This window comes from Phyllopteryx taeniolatus, chromosome 4 (assembly GCF_024500385.1).
Source record: "Phyllopteryx taeniolatus isolate TA_2022b chromosome 4, UOR_Ptae_1.2, whole genome shotgun sequence".
Classification (NCBI taxonomy): Eukaryota; Metazoa; Chordata; class Actinopteri; order Syngnathiformes; family Syngnathidae; genus Phyllopteryx; species Phyllopteryx taeniolatus.
The window spans coordinates 32,941,996-32,957,846 of NC_084505.1; the positions used below are offsets into that span (position 1 = coordinate 32,941,996).

Sequence of the window (15,851 nt, forward strand, 5' to 3'; positions counted from 1 at the left end):
ACACCATTTCATAATGATCTGGTAAACAATAGGTGCTATAAAATTGATTGACTACCACTGAACTGAAATGATGACAAAACCCTGTTTGGGGTCATGCTGCCAAATACAACCCAAGAGGTTAGGATAGTTGTAGTTGGACTGGGAACCAAACCATCATTAGGTTTGTGTTGGGTATTTTCTCACAGGTATGTAAAAAAAAAAAAAAAAAAAAAGTTTTATTTAAAATAATATGGCTCGCTTCCTAATAGTAGACCATCAACTTCACCCTCAAAAGGTCACGCATGTGCCATTAATCCACGCAACAGTATAATTAACTAATGGACATGTCATGTATGAATTTCCACCATGTAATTTTATGTGACCCTTGAAACCTAGTCACAATTTCTCCTTGACTCAAGTTCAAAAGTAAACAAAAGTTATCATTAAATTGGCAATTATGTAATGTGGTGGGGCTATTGTTTTGCGTTTGAAATACTCTCTCTGCTTATTATTTTTTTTTGTATTTGTATTTTTTTATTATAATGTTTATTGAAAATGCAGCTGGACAGAAAAGGGTTTTGAGGGACAGTGGACAAGGGGACTAAGGGTGAAAACCCACAGCAGAACAATAGTGAAACCGTCTAGATATTTGAACACAAGTAGCATTACAACAGTCATTTGTAGATTGGGAGGGGGGGGGGGGGGGGGGGCAACCGATGAGGACATCCAATAACTAACCAAGTGAACAAGATAGAGGACAGTAAAGGATGTGGGAAAATGAGCAAGGCACTGCGACTGACGAGTGGTTCGGTGGGATTCTTTTTTTTTTTTTAATGTCTAAACACCTTTAAGAACCTGTGAGTTGATGTGTTAGTATAACCTGTGTTGTTAGTCATCCAGCACAAGTAATTAAAGCCTATAGTGTGTCTATCGAACTTACTATGCATGTTAGTCAACTGGTGTACGGAGTTGCTGAGCCGGCACATCCAGAAAGTGTGAGCCCCCCCTCCTTCACCACCCACAAAGGGGGGTGGGGTGCTGAGTCAGCGAGCCCGTCTAGCCGGGGACCCGACCAGGGGGACGCCACTGAGCCCCTAGGACACATGTAGGTCCTGAGCCCTGGCCCGTCGTGAGCAAGGAACATTTCTAAGGCGCCAATGAATAGAGATACAGTGGGGGAAAAAAATTTGAAAACAAATCTGAATCGGCAAATGCGTGGGTACCAAGACGCAAGTATGCGGGGCTCCACTGTAATTTAGGTACAGCAGCATGTGCTCCGTGTCAAGGTCCAATTTGTGAAACATATCACATGAATGATCATCACGTAAGCACCCCTTTATCGATTGACATATTACAGATTGCTCTTGTTTTGGTTCTGAGATGTGGTCCCACTGATGCTCAGCGCAGGGCATATCGATTCTAGTGGGATAGTGGACCTCTGGACACCTACTACAGTACTAACTAGCTTGCCAATTACAGTGGACACTTAAAAAATACATCTTTTTCAGTTTCATTCAAGTTTTTATTTATTTTTCCTTTTTTTTTTTTTTTACAGGAAAACCAACACCAAACATTCTGTTTGGTGAAGTATCCCCACCTATTCGAGAATTTCTGGGGGTTAAAAAAAAAAAAAAAAAAAAAGGCCTAACTTTGCCATTGACTGATTAGTTATTGATTAATCGTTGGACCCCGTTGGAAAGCTTTTGGATTAAAAAAAGAAGAAAAAAAATCACAGTTCAAACATTTGCACTTGTCTGCAGCCTAGATTTTCTCAAAAGACACACTAATGATGCTGCCACTTATACTGCAGTCATAAGTTTTAAGACGTGGACGTTTCATTTTAAATGCCACTAAATCGGTGCGTGTTTACGCAAACGATCAGCGGTTTGCTTTGCAATGTGTTCCCTTGCTGTACTGAATGTAAATCACATCCCGAAGGTAGATACTGAACCTCGATCTTGGCCGTACTGTTACACCGTGAGCGTTTTCACATTTCTATGGTTTCACCATCTAATGTGGCACGCCATGGAAGAGAACCCCTGCATCAAACAATTAAAGCTCGACCTTTATTGTGATATCACACCGGAAGTTCTGGTTGAGTTACGTTAAACGATGCACATATTCTGTACATTCTTCTGTACATTTACATTTGCATAGTTGTTTTACATTAACTGTGCAGCACAGTACAGTATTTTCAACAATAAAGCAAAACGTAGCTCGACTTTTATTGTGGCCTACAGGAAAAAAAAAAAACAACAACCGGAATTTCCCGTGCTGTATCTGGGGCAACTCGACAATAGCTTGAAAGCTCCAAATGCCTATTTATTTAAGTTAAACAGTGCCAATAATGTACATAGTTAGTTGAACGCGTTATTGTTATGATACTGGGAGTGGAAAAGATGCGAGGAAAAAGAATAATTGTTTGGCACTCTCTGTAAAACCTTTTTTTGCGGGGGACTACTTTTTGTAACCTGGGGAAAGACATTTTAACGCTCAGGTTTGTGCCCATGTCTTTTGTTAAGGTTAGCGAGGCTAACTTACAAGTTTTTTTTGTGTGTGTGTGTTTTATTGTCGCTACTCTTCACTCGACTTCTTGTAATTGTGTTATTAACGGAGACGGACTCTTTACCCATTAGCTTCTGTCGCCTCTGTGGCTAATCGTAACGCTAATTTACGGAGTGAAAGCCAAACAGTGGCTAACCGGCTAATAACAATCAAAGTGCAGCCGATGTGTAATGGATAGTGTGTTTTGTCTAAATTGTCGCTTGTGTGTGATTTACAAAAAGAAGAAAAAAAAAAAAGACATGCATGAAATCGAGACGAATGCTGGACAAATTGAAATAATAATAAAGCAGTCTAAATGAGGTAACGCTGCTAAGCTAGCTGGGCAACTCATTGGAGTGTCAATGGAAAAGCTTACACCGAAAGCCTTTTGGGGGAAGAACTGGACTGTAAATAAACACACCCCACATCGTATTAAACAGTTGATCGTGTTAATTCCTCCCTTCAAGTTAGATTGACGTTTCGTGTGAAGGCCCGGCTTGATTCACACGCCCCTTCCGAACAAAAGCATCCTCCTCCCTGTTGAGGTGTCCTTGAGCTTCACAATGGATGGATGACTTACATCGAGGAGGCAGCGGTTGGGAATGGGCCTGCCAAAATGCATTACTGAACAAAAATATGAACGCAACACCCAAGTTTTTTGCTCCCATCTTTCAAGAGCTGAAAGCAAAGACCTGAGACTTTTTCTATGTATGCAGAAGGCATTGTTCTCAAACATTGTTCTAAAAATCTGTGTTAGTGAACATTTACTATGGGGAAGCCCAAGGCACACCTGTGTAAAAAATCATGCTGTTTTATGAGCATCTTGATATGCTACATTTGTTAGCGCGAAGGATTATTTTGGCAAGTAGAAGTGCTCACTTAATGCCTGTACACAAAAGATGATTTTTTTTTTCTTATTTCCAAATTCTAAAAAATTGCTTATCTGTTACAGACCCCGATCGCACAACTTGACAATAGAAGTCAGGCACCACATTGTGTGGTGTGCTTCAATAATCTCAACACAGAACACCACACACAAAGATTTTGTTCTGCCAAAAAGGAAACAATTCCTCCAAGACAGAAATCTCACATGATCACACGTGAGCTAACAAAATCAAAGAAATACCAACACTTCCGGATATGTTGTGCCAATGTTTCCCTGAGTGTTGTTTCTTCTTATAGAATAGTGATGTCGTCCAAAAAGACTTGCTTTGGAAAAAACTGTCTGGGGAACCCACTTTTATACCCAAAAAAACAAAAACAACATTGAGTAAGACATGTTTGTTTGTTTTTATTTACGGCCACTTCATTGTTACTCAGTCACAGCGCCTCCCTGATTGGCTGCATTTTGTTCCACGTCACAATTCGCATAGTCATGACTCAGGAGTAGTGCGCTTTCCCCACACACATGAAGATCTTTGGTCGTAACTATTGAACACGTTTAAAATTTAAGATTGTCGGCCTGACTCATTTCAGACCCTATTATGTGGACAAATTCAGTCTTTACTCACCTCAGACCTAAGGATAAACTTTTAAGATTTAAGATCAAACAAACATATTCACTCATTGTACTGAAAATGCTCCAGAACCTTATTTGCATGCTCTATGGCATTGTACACCCATACTGCACTTCTGGTCACTAGTTACACAAAAGCTTTCCTCAGTTTTGAATTGTAGGATTCCGATTTCTCCTAATCTTTGTGTGCTGGGTGATTTAAAAGGTATAGCTCTTCCAAATAAACATGGTCAACCAATACTTGTAATTCTAGCTATTGCTAAAAAAAACCAATATTGTTAAACTGGTAAAAACAAATCAAGCTATCAACATTAACCAATGGTAAAATCTTGACATAAGGTATATAACACTAGAAAATATCTCTGACAAACGTAATAAGCAAATGGATAACTTTAAGAAAAGTTGGTCACCTTTCATTAAAATGGTGAATCTTGAAGTTTGATTCTGTTTGCTGGGAAAGAATGTTGTACAGAAATGTAATGTAATGTGTAATGTAAATGCAATGTAATATGAGCAAATAATTTGTTGTCATTCTAGACCCCTGTGCACGCCATAGGGTCATTTGCATGCATTTTAACCCCTGTCCTTCTCGATTTGCGAGCTTGGGCTTTGGGGATGCTGGGCCTGTTACGCCCTCCTCCTCTTCGGTATGATTGTGTCCGTGTTGCCCTCCTGGGGGATGCCGATCCTGGGGCTGCTCTCCGTCCCCTGGTGCCGGGGTGGTGCACGTTGGCCCCACACCGGGGGTCTCGTCCTGGTCTCCGGGTGGAGGGTTGGGGGCCGTGCTGCTGCGTCCAGGGCCTGTGCCCTCCTCTTCCATCTCCCCGGGGCGCACAACCGTGGTCGTCGCCCTTCTCTTCCTCGGGGTGTATGTTGTCCCCGGCTGACTTGGGGCTCATGTCAGTGGGGGGTGCTTTGGTCCGGTGCTCGTGCCCCTCCCTTTGGGACTGTTCTGGGCGCTTCAGTCGGGCTCGGGACCTCTCTGGGTCCTGGGGGGTCAGTGGCGTCCCCCTGGTTGGGGCAATCCCATACACCAGTTGACTAACATGCATGTGATATGGTGTTCATTCAAGTTCGATAGACACACTATAGGCTTGAATTACTTGTGCTGGGATCACTAATAACAACACAGGTTATACTAACACATCAACTCACAGGTTCTTACAGGTGTTTAGACACTAAAAAAAATAATCCCACCGCACCACTCGTCAATAGCACTGCCTTGCTCATTTTCCCACGTCCTGGCCTGCCCTTTTCTCTCCTCTCTTGTTCTCTTGGTTAGTTATTGCACGTCCTCACCGGTTGGTCCCCCCCCACACACACACCTACAAATGACTGTTGTAATGTTACTTGTGTTCCGCTATCTAGACAGTCTCACTATTGTTCTGCTATGGTTCTCAGCCCAAGTCCCTTTGTCCACTCGTATCCCTCTGTCTGTCCCTTAAAAACCCTTTTCTGTCCGGCTGAATTTTCAATAAACAGAATAAAAAAAAAATTGTAAAAAAATTAGCAGAGGGAAACTCTGCTAATTCAAACTCCCCTGTTGCACAGCAAAACTGTTCCAACACAAAGGCATACAGGACAGGTTGTACCAACAGGACAGGACTGGTTGTACCAAAAAAGGAAAAAAAAGATTTAAGATGGTCTGGCATTTGTCATCTTTGGTTGGGAATGGGCAAACAGCCCGCTTTGTCTTTGTGTGTACTGTACTCATTCACGCCCGCCCATCTCTGTGATGTGGGTGTCGTGTTCTCTGTGATGTGCAACACAAAATATACAGTAGGGTGTGAGTTGCCTTCGTCGTCCTTGTGGTGTTGTCATAAAATAAAAAATAATCAAAATAAATGTAAATGTATTTCATACTTTTATTAACTACACACACTTACATGCATACAAGTGCCTTTCAGAATGCCACATTGTGAAAATATTTTTATTTATTATTATTTTTTTAAAATTGTATTTCACCTGAATTAACAGTTTATCAATCCTTGGCGACTGGTCTGTTGCAGAGATGGGCTCCGAGAGCCCCAAGCACTTTGGACCATCTGCGATCACGATGACCAAAGAGGAGGAGCAGCAGGAGCAGCAGCAAGATATCGGTTGCCTGATCAACTCTGACGGAGAAGAAGTGGATTTGTCAGATCTCCGTGAGTCACACTACATGTCACAACCCGCTGTTGGGTACGCTCAACAATTAAGATGTTTCTATTCTTAAACTCAATGTGTGGTACGGGTTCCACTTGTAGTACGCGGGCTTCCTCTTGTGATCCACGAAAATCACTTGATTAACTTGGTTTAAAGTATTTTTTTTGGCTATTACAGTAAATTTATTAAGTACCGTTCACTTCTGTATAATTTTAAGTATAATACATATGCATTTAATCTTTTAGAGCTGTTTGTTGACAAACAAGGGTACAGTTTTTAGTCAACTTTTGTGCAATGAATCTTTATTGAGTCATTATTTAATGTTCAAATAGTATAATATTAAATATTTATATTCATATGTAAAATGACATTTTGGTTATACATCTGGTTAGGATGTATTTTCTTTCTTTCCACCCAGGAGAGAGCGTCAGCCCGGGCAGCGGAGCCACAGAAACCCCCTCCGCAGCGTTTGCTCAGAGCGAGAATGAAAAGCCGGCCTCGTTGCACACCTGCTCCGTGTGCGGGAAAGACTTCCCTTACGCCTCCAAACTCCAGCGCCACCTGCGCACGCACTCAGGAGAGAGGCCTTTCCCATGCTCCATGTGCGACAAGAGATTCCCTGAGAAAGGGCTGCTCATGATCCACGAGAGGGTCCACACAGGGGAAAAGCCTTTCCCGTGCACTTTCTGCGAGAAACGGTTCGCCAGTCAGGGCGAGCTCCGACTCCACCGGAGGACGCACACGGGCGAACGGCCGTACCACTGCTCCATCTGTCTGAAGAGCTTCTCTCGCCACTGGCACCTGAAGACGCACCTGGACGCCATGCACTCCGAGGTGGTCGCCGGCTTCACGAGAAAGAAGTTTCCGTGCTCGGACTGCGAAAAGAGCTGCAATTCTGCCGCCGAGCTGCGGGACCACCAGAGGACTCACACGGGCGAACGGCCTTATCAATGCTCCTTCTGCGACAAGCGGTTCGCCCTGTCGGGCACGCTGGTGCGGCACGAGCGCCTCCACACCGGGATCACGCCCTACCACTGCTCGGACTGCGGCAAGACCTTCGCGCAGCAGTGGACGCTGACGACGCACATGCGCACGCACACTGGCGAGAAGCCGTACAGCTGCACGCATTGCGACAAGTCCTTCGTTGCGCCCGGGGAGCTCCGCAGGCACACCCGGATCCACACGGGGGAGAAGCCGTATACGTGCGCTGACTGCGGCAGGCCTTTCTCGTTGGCGGGGACCCTGAGGAATCACAGAAAGTCGTGCGCGCAGAGCAAGAATGGAGCCACCACGGTTGAAACTGCAGCGGGAGAGTCATCCCAGAGAGAGCCAGAGGCCAATGACATCAGCACTGAGGTGAGAAGCTGAAATTCAGACCTTTTCAACCTTTTTTTGAATAGAGATGGGCATTTGACTACATTTTCTTTATCTACTTGCGGCAATTTATGAGCAAATACAGAGGTTTTGCGGTTACGTAGGGTACACAATAAACTAGTTTCATTCAAGATTCAACTTCAAAGAGGCACCTGTCGGTAGCCTGTTACACCACTTCCGGTAACTTTCTCCTTAATGTGTAGTGTTTTTTTTTTTTTTTTAATCATTTAATGCTCATTTTGTGTTGCGCTAACCTGTTTTAGCGCTGACATCTTTGGGCGGAGATTATCGGTGCTTATTGTGTGCGGCTGTGAATCGGCAGGCCATTTACAATCGCGTCGTTAGTTTCTCCTTTATTAACACTTTCGACTTTTTATTCTTTTTGTGGCATGCTATACTGTTTGTACTGTCATGGCTTGAGGTGAAACAATTAATTTGAAGAATTGACAATCAGGCGGCACGGTGGCCGACTGGTTAGAGCGTCAGCCTCACAGTTCTGAGGACCCGGGTTCAATCCCTGGCCCCGCCTGTGTGGAGTTTGCATGTTCTCCCCGTGCCTGCGTGGGTTTTCCCCGGGCACTCCGGTTTCCTCCCACATCCCAAAAACATGCATGAATTGGAGACTCTAAATTGCCCGTAGGCATGACTGTGAGTGCGAATGGGTGTTTGTTCCTATGTGCCCTGCGATTGGCTGGCAACCAGTTCAGGGTGTACCCCGCCTCCTGCCCGATGACAGCTGGGATAGGCTCCAGCACGCACGCGACCCTAGTGAGGAGAAGCGGCTCGGAAAATGGATGGATGAATTGACAATCAATTACCAAATTAATCGATTAATCGTTAAAAGCCGTTGTTTCTCTTAAAATTGTCTAAATCCAATGATTTCAGCCTCTCAACAGTCAATATTCTCTAGTTTCTGTATTTATTAATGTAAGCAGACAGATTTTCTTTGTGTCTAATCCCAAAAAGATCATCTCCAACATTTACTTTTACTTTGGAAAACAATGCCGACATTTTTTGCCCATTTTCTGACATGTTACGACCCAAACCAGTAACTGAATCATATTCAAATTATGGAAAGAAATAATAATCTATGACAAAAATAATCAGTATTTGTAGCCCTGGTATGAAAAACCTGTAATATTTTGGACAGGAGACTAAATGCGACAGCAAATTGCAGATGTTCCTTCCGCATGTGTGTTATTCGTTAATGGCTGGAGTAACGGTCATTTGTTTACTGTACATTCACATTTGCGCTGCCACAGCCGATGCGAGTGAAGTCATACACGATGCAATCGCGGGATTCCAATTTCAGCACCCCGGCGCACTCATGCTGGTCATTGCCGACTTCAATCATGTTCCTCTCGTTCATCAGTAGGCAACTTCACGCAACATGTAGACTGTGCAACAAGAGGGAATAAAACTCTGAAGTCTTGACCTCCTGTCAAAGAATATTTTATTTATGTATTAGTATTATTGTTTTAGTTATTATGTTTTATCTCTATGTACAGCACTTTGTTACAGGTGCAGTTGTTGTTAAAGTCCCGTGCGGTGTTAGAATATGTGGTCGCGTAGCACAAGAAGACAAGCTCAGTCACCGCTGTGCTTAATGTTTTTCATTTGATTTGTGTCTTAATATTTTGTACAATTTCCTACTATTTTATTTATTTATTATTATTTTATTTTTTTACTTTTTACAGAAATGTTTTATATTTTAAATTTGTTTCTTAATTTTCTTATTTTTATCTGATACTTGCATTTTTTCTTATTTGGCATTTTTTCCCAATATTACTATTTTTTTCTATTAGTATTTTTCCGCTAATATATATATATATATATATATATATATATATATATTTGTTTTTTTTAAGGTTTAAGATTGTGCGACTGTACCTAATGTTATGAATTGCGCCACTCCTATTAGGATGATCCTGACACGCGGTTGTGAGTTATTGAACATCCCGCAATCAACTACTGCGCAGCGACAAGAATGTGTCGTCACAGCTCTGCTTACCGTTTAGCATTTAATTGTTTTATATTTATGGCCTAAAATTATAATTTAAAATTTTAAAAATATTTACCATAATTATGACTTTACTACTACATTAGCATAAGTTATTGATAGTTACAGCGATATTTAAATTGACGTGTTTCAACTTGCGTATAAATTTAGGTTGCGCTGTCGTCATGGGAACGCAACTCTGCTGTAAACCAAGGACCCCGCTTGTAGTGAGTGATTTTTAAAAACATTATTATCATGGGAGAATAGTCTGAACTCCTGACTTTGCATATTGAGCAGGAGAACGAGTTGTGCCAAAACAGAGGTGTTTATGTAGCTATATAACTTCCCATTGCTGTTGTCATGTTGTTCTCTAGACACTTCAATTCCAGTTCTTTATGGCCAGTCGATTATTATAATTATTCTTCATTTTAAGTGGATCACTTTGTGTTTGGACTACAATATGTTTTTTTTTTTTAGGTGTCTGACAGTAAAGCTGCACCAAGTATTCAGACCTCCTGCACCTCCTCCTCTTCTTCATCCTCCTCCTCCTCCTCCTCCTCCTCCTCCTCAGAGGATATCAACTGTGACCAAGCAGCTGAGGCTGAAAATAACTCAAATGAGAAGGAAGTTTCCAGTCTGCACATGAGCATAGTCGTGAAAGAGGAGGAAGAGGAGGAGCCTTTGTGCGGTACATGGACATGACACATTACATTTCCAGATAATTTGTGGATGACTTAAACTAACTTGGCTTGTTATGTTTTGTTTTCCCTCTGTCGACCAGATGAAGCGTTGGCTATAGAATGTCCTGCAGAGGACAACAATTTATCTCCAGTGAAGGAAGAACAAAATGATATTATCAAGAGTAAGTACATTTCTCTTCAGCTACGGTTGTGTTCTGAATAATAGTAACATGTTTTAAAAAAGGGAGTGAAGTCAAGTCAATTTTATTTGCATCTCATGGACATTTACACATTGAGCAGGTCAAGAACCACACTCACCTTATATATGTATATAAGTAACCCAATGGAGCCCCATATGAACAAGCACTTATTAACGGAGGCAAGGAAAAACTCCCTCTAGGGAAGTGAGTAAAGTACCTTACTTGCCCCTTCAAATTTTGGCTCGTAAAACAGGAAAGAAATCGACCAAGTGACTGCTATGAGTTGGGGGCACTCATAAGTCAAGGTACCACTGTATTACATTAGATTCACTTTTTGAATTTAACATCTGAAATAAATGTAGTTTTCAATGATATTCTAATCTATTTATACAATAACTGTTTTCTTACATTTGCAGTCCACCTCTCTCAATTCTTTTGTCCATAGCATGTTCTCAAACTTTTTAAAACAAGTACCACCTAAAAAAAAATACTTGGCTCTGCAGGTACCACCATCATGACCAATATAAAATACAGTAGCGTAGTATGCCTAAGCGTACATCAAAAACAAGGCAGTGGCTTCATTCCTAAAAGTAGAGTAAGGCACATTGCAGTTATGAGGCTATATATACTGTAACTGAATATTTGTGTTGGCTGACTACAGTTTGCCTGTTTCAATCAGTTCCATGGTGTTTCCACAGCACCACCAAGGGATGGCGATGATGCGTCAGGCTGTGACAAAATTATCTCTCCAACCTCCCCGGTGAAGGATCATCGTAGCAACAACAGGATCACGAGCTCGTACTGCTGCGGCTTGTGCGGGAGAGACTGCCACAAAATGTCGGCGCTGCAAATCCACATGCGGATCCACTCGGGTGAGAAACCCTACCAGTGCGCCCTGTGCGGGAAGCAGTTCACCCAGAAGGGTCAGCTGAAGGGCCACCAGAAGGTCCACACGGGGGAGAAGCCCTTCTCGTGCCCCGAGTGCGGCAAGTGCTTCGCCCACTCGGGCGCCATGAACCGACACCGGCTCACGCACACGGGGGAGAAGCCATACCACTGCTCCCTGTGCGAGCGCAGCTTCAACCAGTCGGGACGCTTGCGGGAGCACGAGAAAACCCACTTCGGGGACAAGCTGAACTGCCCCGAGTGCGACAAAACGTTCACGCGGTCCTCCAGCCTCAAGAACCACTTGAGGCTCCACACGGGCGAGAGGCCGTACAGCTGCAACGTGTGCGGCCGGGGCTTCAGCCGCTCGCAGAGCCTCCGGCTTCACAAGCGCAAACACGAGTTGCTGACAGTGGAGGAGGAGTCTGGCTTCAGTGTGGGAGACGAGGACTTATCCGACAGTAACTCCCGGATTGATATGTGTATAACTGTCAAAAATGAAGAGGATCTATTTATATAAACCACACCTCGACACAAGAGGAGTCATTTTAGACAGGCAGGGGTGTCCAACTCGTTTTTGTCGAGGGTCATGTCGTAGATAGGGTTTCCCTCAGAGGGCTGTTATGACTGAAAAGCAATTAAAATGCACAGTAAATGGGGAATATGTTCCAGACTATTTACATGTAAAGGTATTTTCGCTTTAGCGGTGCAAATAAAGGGAGGTTCATGCCCTAATTTTGAACAGTGATGACGTAACATTCAGGTTACAGGTACTTTTTCTTATCAGTGTCAACTATTCAATTTACAGTAAGCAAAGTTTGTAATATTTAATTAATCAACTGTTGACAACTTGGCATAAAAACCTGACCTGAACAAGAGAAACGGATGTCATTTTCGGATTCAGTGACGCAAAATTGTCCTAAATCAGTTAAAAAAAAAACAGACAACTTATTATTATTTTTTTTTTTGTAACCCTGTGTTACAGTTGGAAACATCCATCCATCCATTGTCCGTACACATCTAACACAAACAATATATGTACAGAATTGTCTTGGCTTTCAATTTCTTATATGTTCATATATGTTTACCAGCTTTTTAAACTATATTATAATAATTTTAAATGTGCTGAAAGTTTGTGGGATTGGTAAAATTATTTTTAGAAAATGTATTTTATATGGTCGCTATCGCAGATTTTCACCAATTGCAGATTGGTCTGGAATGTATCCCCCTCCCCTGAGACAAACCGGATTTGTTAAGAGTAAAGAAAAATTGCAATTTTGGTACAGGTAATCTGGCAAGATGAAAAGGACCCCATTCGCGAGAAACGCGAAGCAGATACTATATTTGCTTTAGTGTGCTACTTAAAACGATGGGGTGGGCCGGACCTGGACCCCAGGCCTTGAGTTTGACACCGGTGGAAGGACTACCTCTGTGTGTACTTTTTCAAGTAGTGTTAATGTGGTAGTTGTAATTGTTTAAGCCAAAATATTTAACTCCCATCTTAGATAACACCCATGCTAGTGATGCTATTTAACAAGCATCTGTTTTAATGGCTACTCGTAGAGCTCATTTGCGTATGTGCGTGTCAGTTTTATCCTGGCGTCCAAATATGACACTCACCTTCTTAGAATTTCTATTTATGGTATTATAACGCTTTTTAAGGTGCGTAATTTTAACTTACTTCCATGCAGTATTTGCTACTTGCTTTGTCTACTGCAGTACTTAGGTTATAGGACAGTAGCAAGTGGAACTACAGTACATCAAATAGGAGCAAAATAAGGAAAGTAAAAATAGGCCATTGTGAAAAAGCAACATGTTCATATTTATCTTGTGTATGCCAAAAAACATTTTGCCTTTATGTCCATTTTTTAAAATTATTATTTTAATTATAATTACAGTATTCTAATCACATGTGGTTTACCCGGTTTGCCCTGCTGAATTACACTCTTAATTATGCTCTGGAAAATGAACAGTGAGAATTTTGACCTGGTGCTTCATCTGTCTCATTGTATTGGGAAGACCACACTGAACCATAGAAATAAAAGAATGGATTCACATTGTGTTCCAGGGTTTTACGCCTATAACGTTCATACATTTTCTATCGCACTTGTCCTCATTAGGGTCGCGGTTGTGCCTTTCCCAGTTGACTTTGGCAATCGCGGCACATAAACACAAAAAGGTGTTGTAAACACACAAATATTCTAAAAAATAATCATGTAAAACCTTTGGGGGAAAACTAAAAATAGTAGATGAATTATACACAGGTATTGGGAAAAAAATAGCATGTATAGTAACTGAATTGTAGCAAAACTATATTCCAAAAAAATGCACAAATACTAGAAAAAAGCAAAAATGTTAGATGAAAACAACGTTTCAAGTGTCAATATTGTAAACAGTGATTTATAAAAAGTCTACACACCCCTGTTAATATGCCAGGTTTTTGTAATAATAAAAAAATGAGACCATGGGAAATCATTTCAAAACTTTTCCGACCACTAATCTGGTAAAAATAAACAGATGATGTGGTTGCACAACTGTGCACAGCCTTGTAACTGCAATGTGGCTGGATGACAAAGAGTGGCCTTGGAGATTTTTACAGTCAAGACAACCTTAAGATTCACTTATTGAGCATGACCTTTGATTATTATTATTTTTTAAATAGTTATATTACCTTAATTTTATATTCCATAGTCTTTTGTTTCCTATGCCTTTTTGACCCTTGTAGTTGTAGTTTTATAGTCTGATATGAATACTTTATCTTTTAATTCATATTTTTTGGTCTTAAAGTGCTCAAGAAATAATGTTCAATTCAATTATTATTATTATTATATTTTTAGCTGCTTTTATTTGGTTTGCCTGCCTTTGAGTGCTCATACTATTCATGTTGTGGCATTCATTTATTTAATTACTAGTTACTGGCAATTCCAATTTGAGTCACCCAGTATTATAAAACAGCAAGTGCCTGACTGCAATCAAATATACAACCCCAATTCCAATGAAGTTGGGACGTTGTGTTAAACATAAATAAAAACGGAATACAATGATTTGCAAATCATGTTCAACCTATTTAATTGAATACACTACAATGACAAGATATTTAATGTTCAAACTGATAAACTTGATTGTTTTTAGCAAATAATCATTAGCTTAGAATTTTATGGCTGCAACACGTTCCAAAAAAGATGGGACAGGGTCATGTTTACCACTGTGTTACATCACCTTTTCTTTTAACAACATTCATTAAATGTTTGGGAACTGAGGACATGAAATGTTGAAGCTTTGTAGGTGGAATTATTTCCCATTCTTGCTTGATGTACAGCTTCAGCTGTTCAACAGTCTGGGGTCTCTGTTGTCGTATTTTACGCTTCATAATGCGCCACACATTTTCAATGGGAGACAGGTCTGGACTGCAGGCAGGCCAGTCTAGTACCCGCACTCTTTTACTACAAAGCCACGCTGTTGTAACAGGTGCAGAATGTGGTTTAGCATTGTCTTGCAGAAATAACTGTCAGTGATAATACTGTATTTACTGACATTGGTTTTCTGAAGTGTTCCTGAGCCCTTGTGGTGATATCCTTTACACATCGATGTCGGTTTTTGATGCAGTGCCGCCTGAGGGATTGAAGGTCACGGGCATTCAATGTTGGTTTTCGGCCTTGCCGCTTACATGCAGTGATTTCTCCAGATTCTTTGAACCTTTTGATGATATTATGGACCGTGGTGATGAAATCCCTAAATTCCTTGCAATTGTACGTTGAGGAACATTGTCCTTAAACTGTTCGACTATTTTCTAATGCACTTGTTCACAAAGAGGTGAACCTCGCCCCATCGTTGCTTGTGAATGACTTAAGTAATTCAGGGAAGCTCCTTTTATACCCAATCATGCCACCTACCTGTTCCCAATTAGGCTGTTCACCTGTGGGATGTTCCAAACAGGTGTTTGATGAGCATTCCTCAACTTTCTCAGTCTTTTTTTGCCACATGTCCCAGCTTTTTGGAACGTGTTGCAGCCATAAAATTCTAAATTAACGATTATTTGGTAAAAACCATAAAGTTGATCAGTTTGAACATTAAATATCTTGTCTTCGTAGTGTATTCAATTAAATATAGGTTGAACATGATTCGCAAATCATTGTATTCTGTTTTTATTTATGTTTATTTTAACACAACGTGCCAACGTCATTGGAATTGGGGTTGTACTTTGAGTTTAAAATAAATGAATTACTCTGATGTCTTGTATCCTTTATCAAGCTACGATGTGAAATACACATTTATTTTTTAACTTACCTTTTTACCTACTTCTAAGATTTACCAGAAACAGGTGTATTTGCACAAACTATAGGTATCAGATCGGTATCGCTGATACCAGTTTGTATTTTACTCAATATTGGACTGGAAAGGAAAAAAGGAAGTCTTTTGTGTGCAGGCTTTTTTTTTTTTTTTTCATTGTGCCAATTACATTTCAGTTTGTACTTTTGTACTTTTACGTACAAGTTACTGCTTTAAGAGTTTTAAGTGCTTTCGTCACA

General features: G+C 41.1%; 1 protein-coding gene across 2 annotated transcripts; it reads left to right on the forward strand.

The window, feature by feature from the left end:
- Nucleotides 1–2,144: 2,144 nt before the first annotated feature.
- Nucleotides 2,145–15,552, forward strand: LOC133477272 (zinc finger protein 892-like). 2 transcript variants are annotated; one of them, XM_061771860.1, is made up of 6 exons: nucleotides 2,145–2,476; nucleotides 6,049–6,186; nucleotides 6,603–7,540; nucleotides 10,035–10,245; nucleotides 10,339–10,419; nucleotides 11,136–15,552. In XM_061771860.1, the coding sequence occupies exons 2-6, from the start codon at nucleotides 6,051–6,053 to the stop codon at nucleotides 11,840–11,842; spliced, it is 2,073 nt and encodes a 690-aa protein (XP_061627844.1). In that variant the 5' UTR covers nucleotides 2,145–2,476; nucleotides 6,049–6,050; the 3' UTR covers nucleotides 11,843–15,552. The 2 variants fall into 2 exon arrangements, with proteins under 2 accessions (XP_061627844.1, XP_061627845.1); XM_061771861.1 differs by lacking the exon at nucleotides 2,145–2,476 and having other exon boundaries at nucleotides 6,048–6,186; nucleotides 6,577–7,540.
- Nucleotides 15,553–15,851: the final 299 nt, after the last annotated feature.

Excerpts from the sequence above, each read along its gene's own strand:
- LOC133477272 (XM_061771860.1), top strand. The coding sequence starts at position 6,051 with ATGGGCTCCGAGAGCCCCAAGCACTTTGGACCATCTGCGATCACGATG. Across the intron at positions 7,541-10,034 it reads CCAATGACATCAGCACTGAG|GTGTCTGACAGTAAAGCTGC; the intron begins GTGAGAAGCTGA and ends TTTTTTTTTTAG. Across the intron at positions 10,420-11,135 it reads ACAAAATGATATTATCAAGA|CACCACCAAGGGATGGCGAT; the intron begins GTAAGTACATTT and ends GTGTTTCCACAG.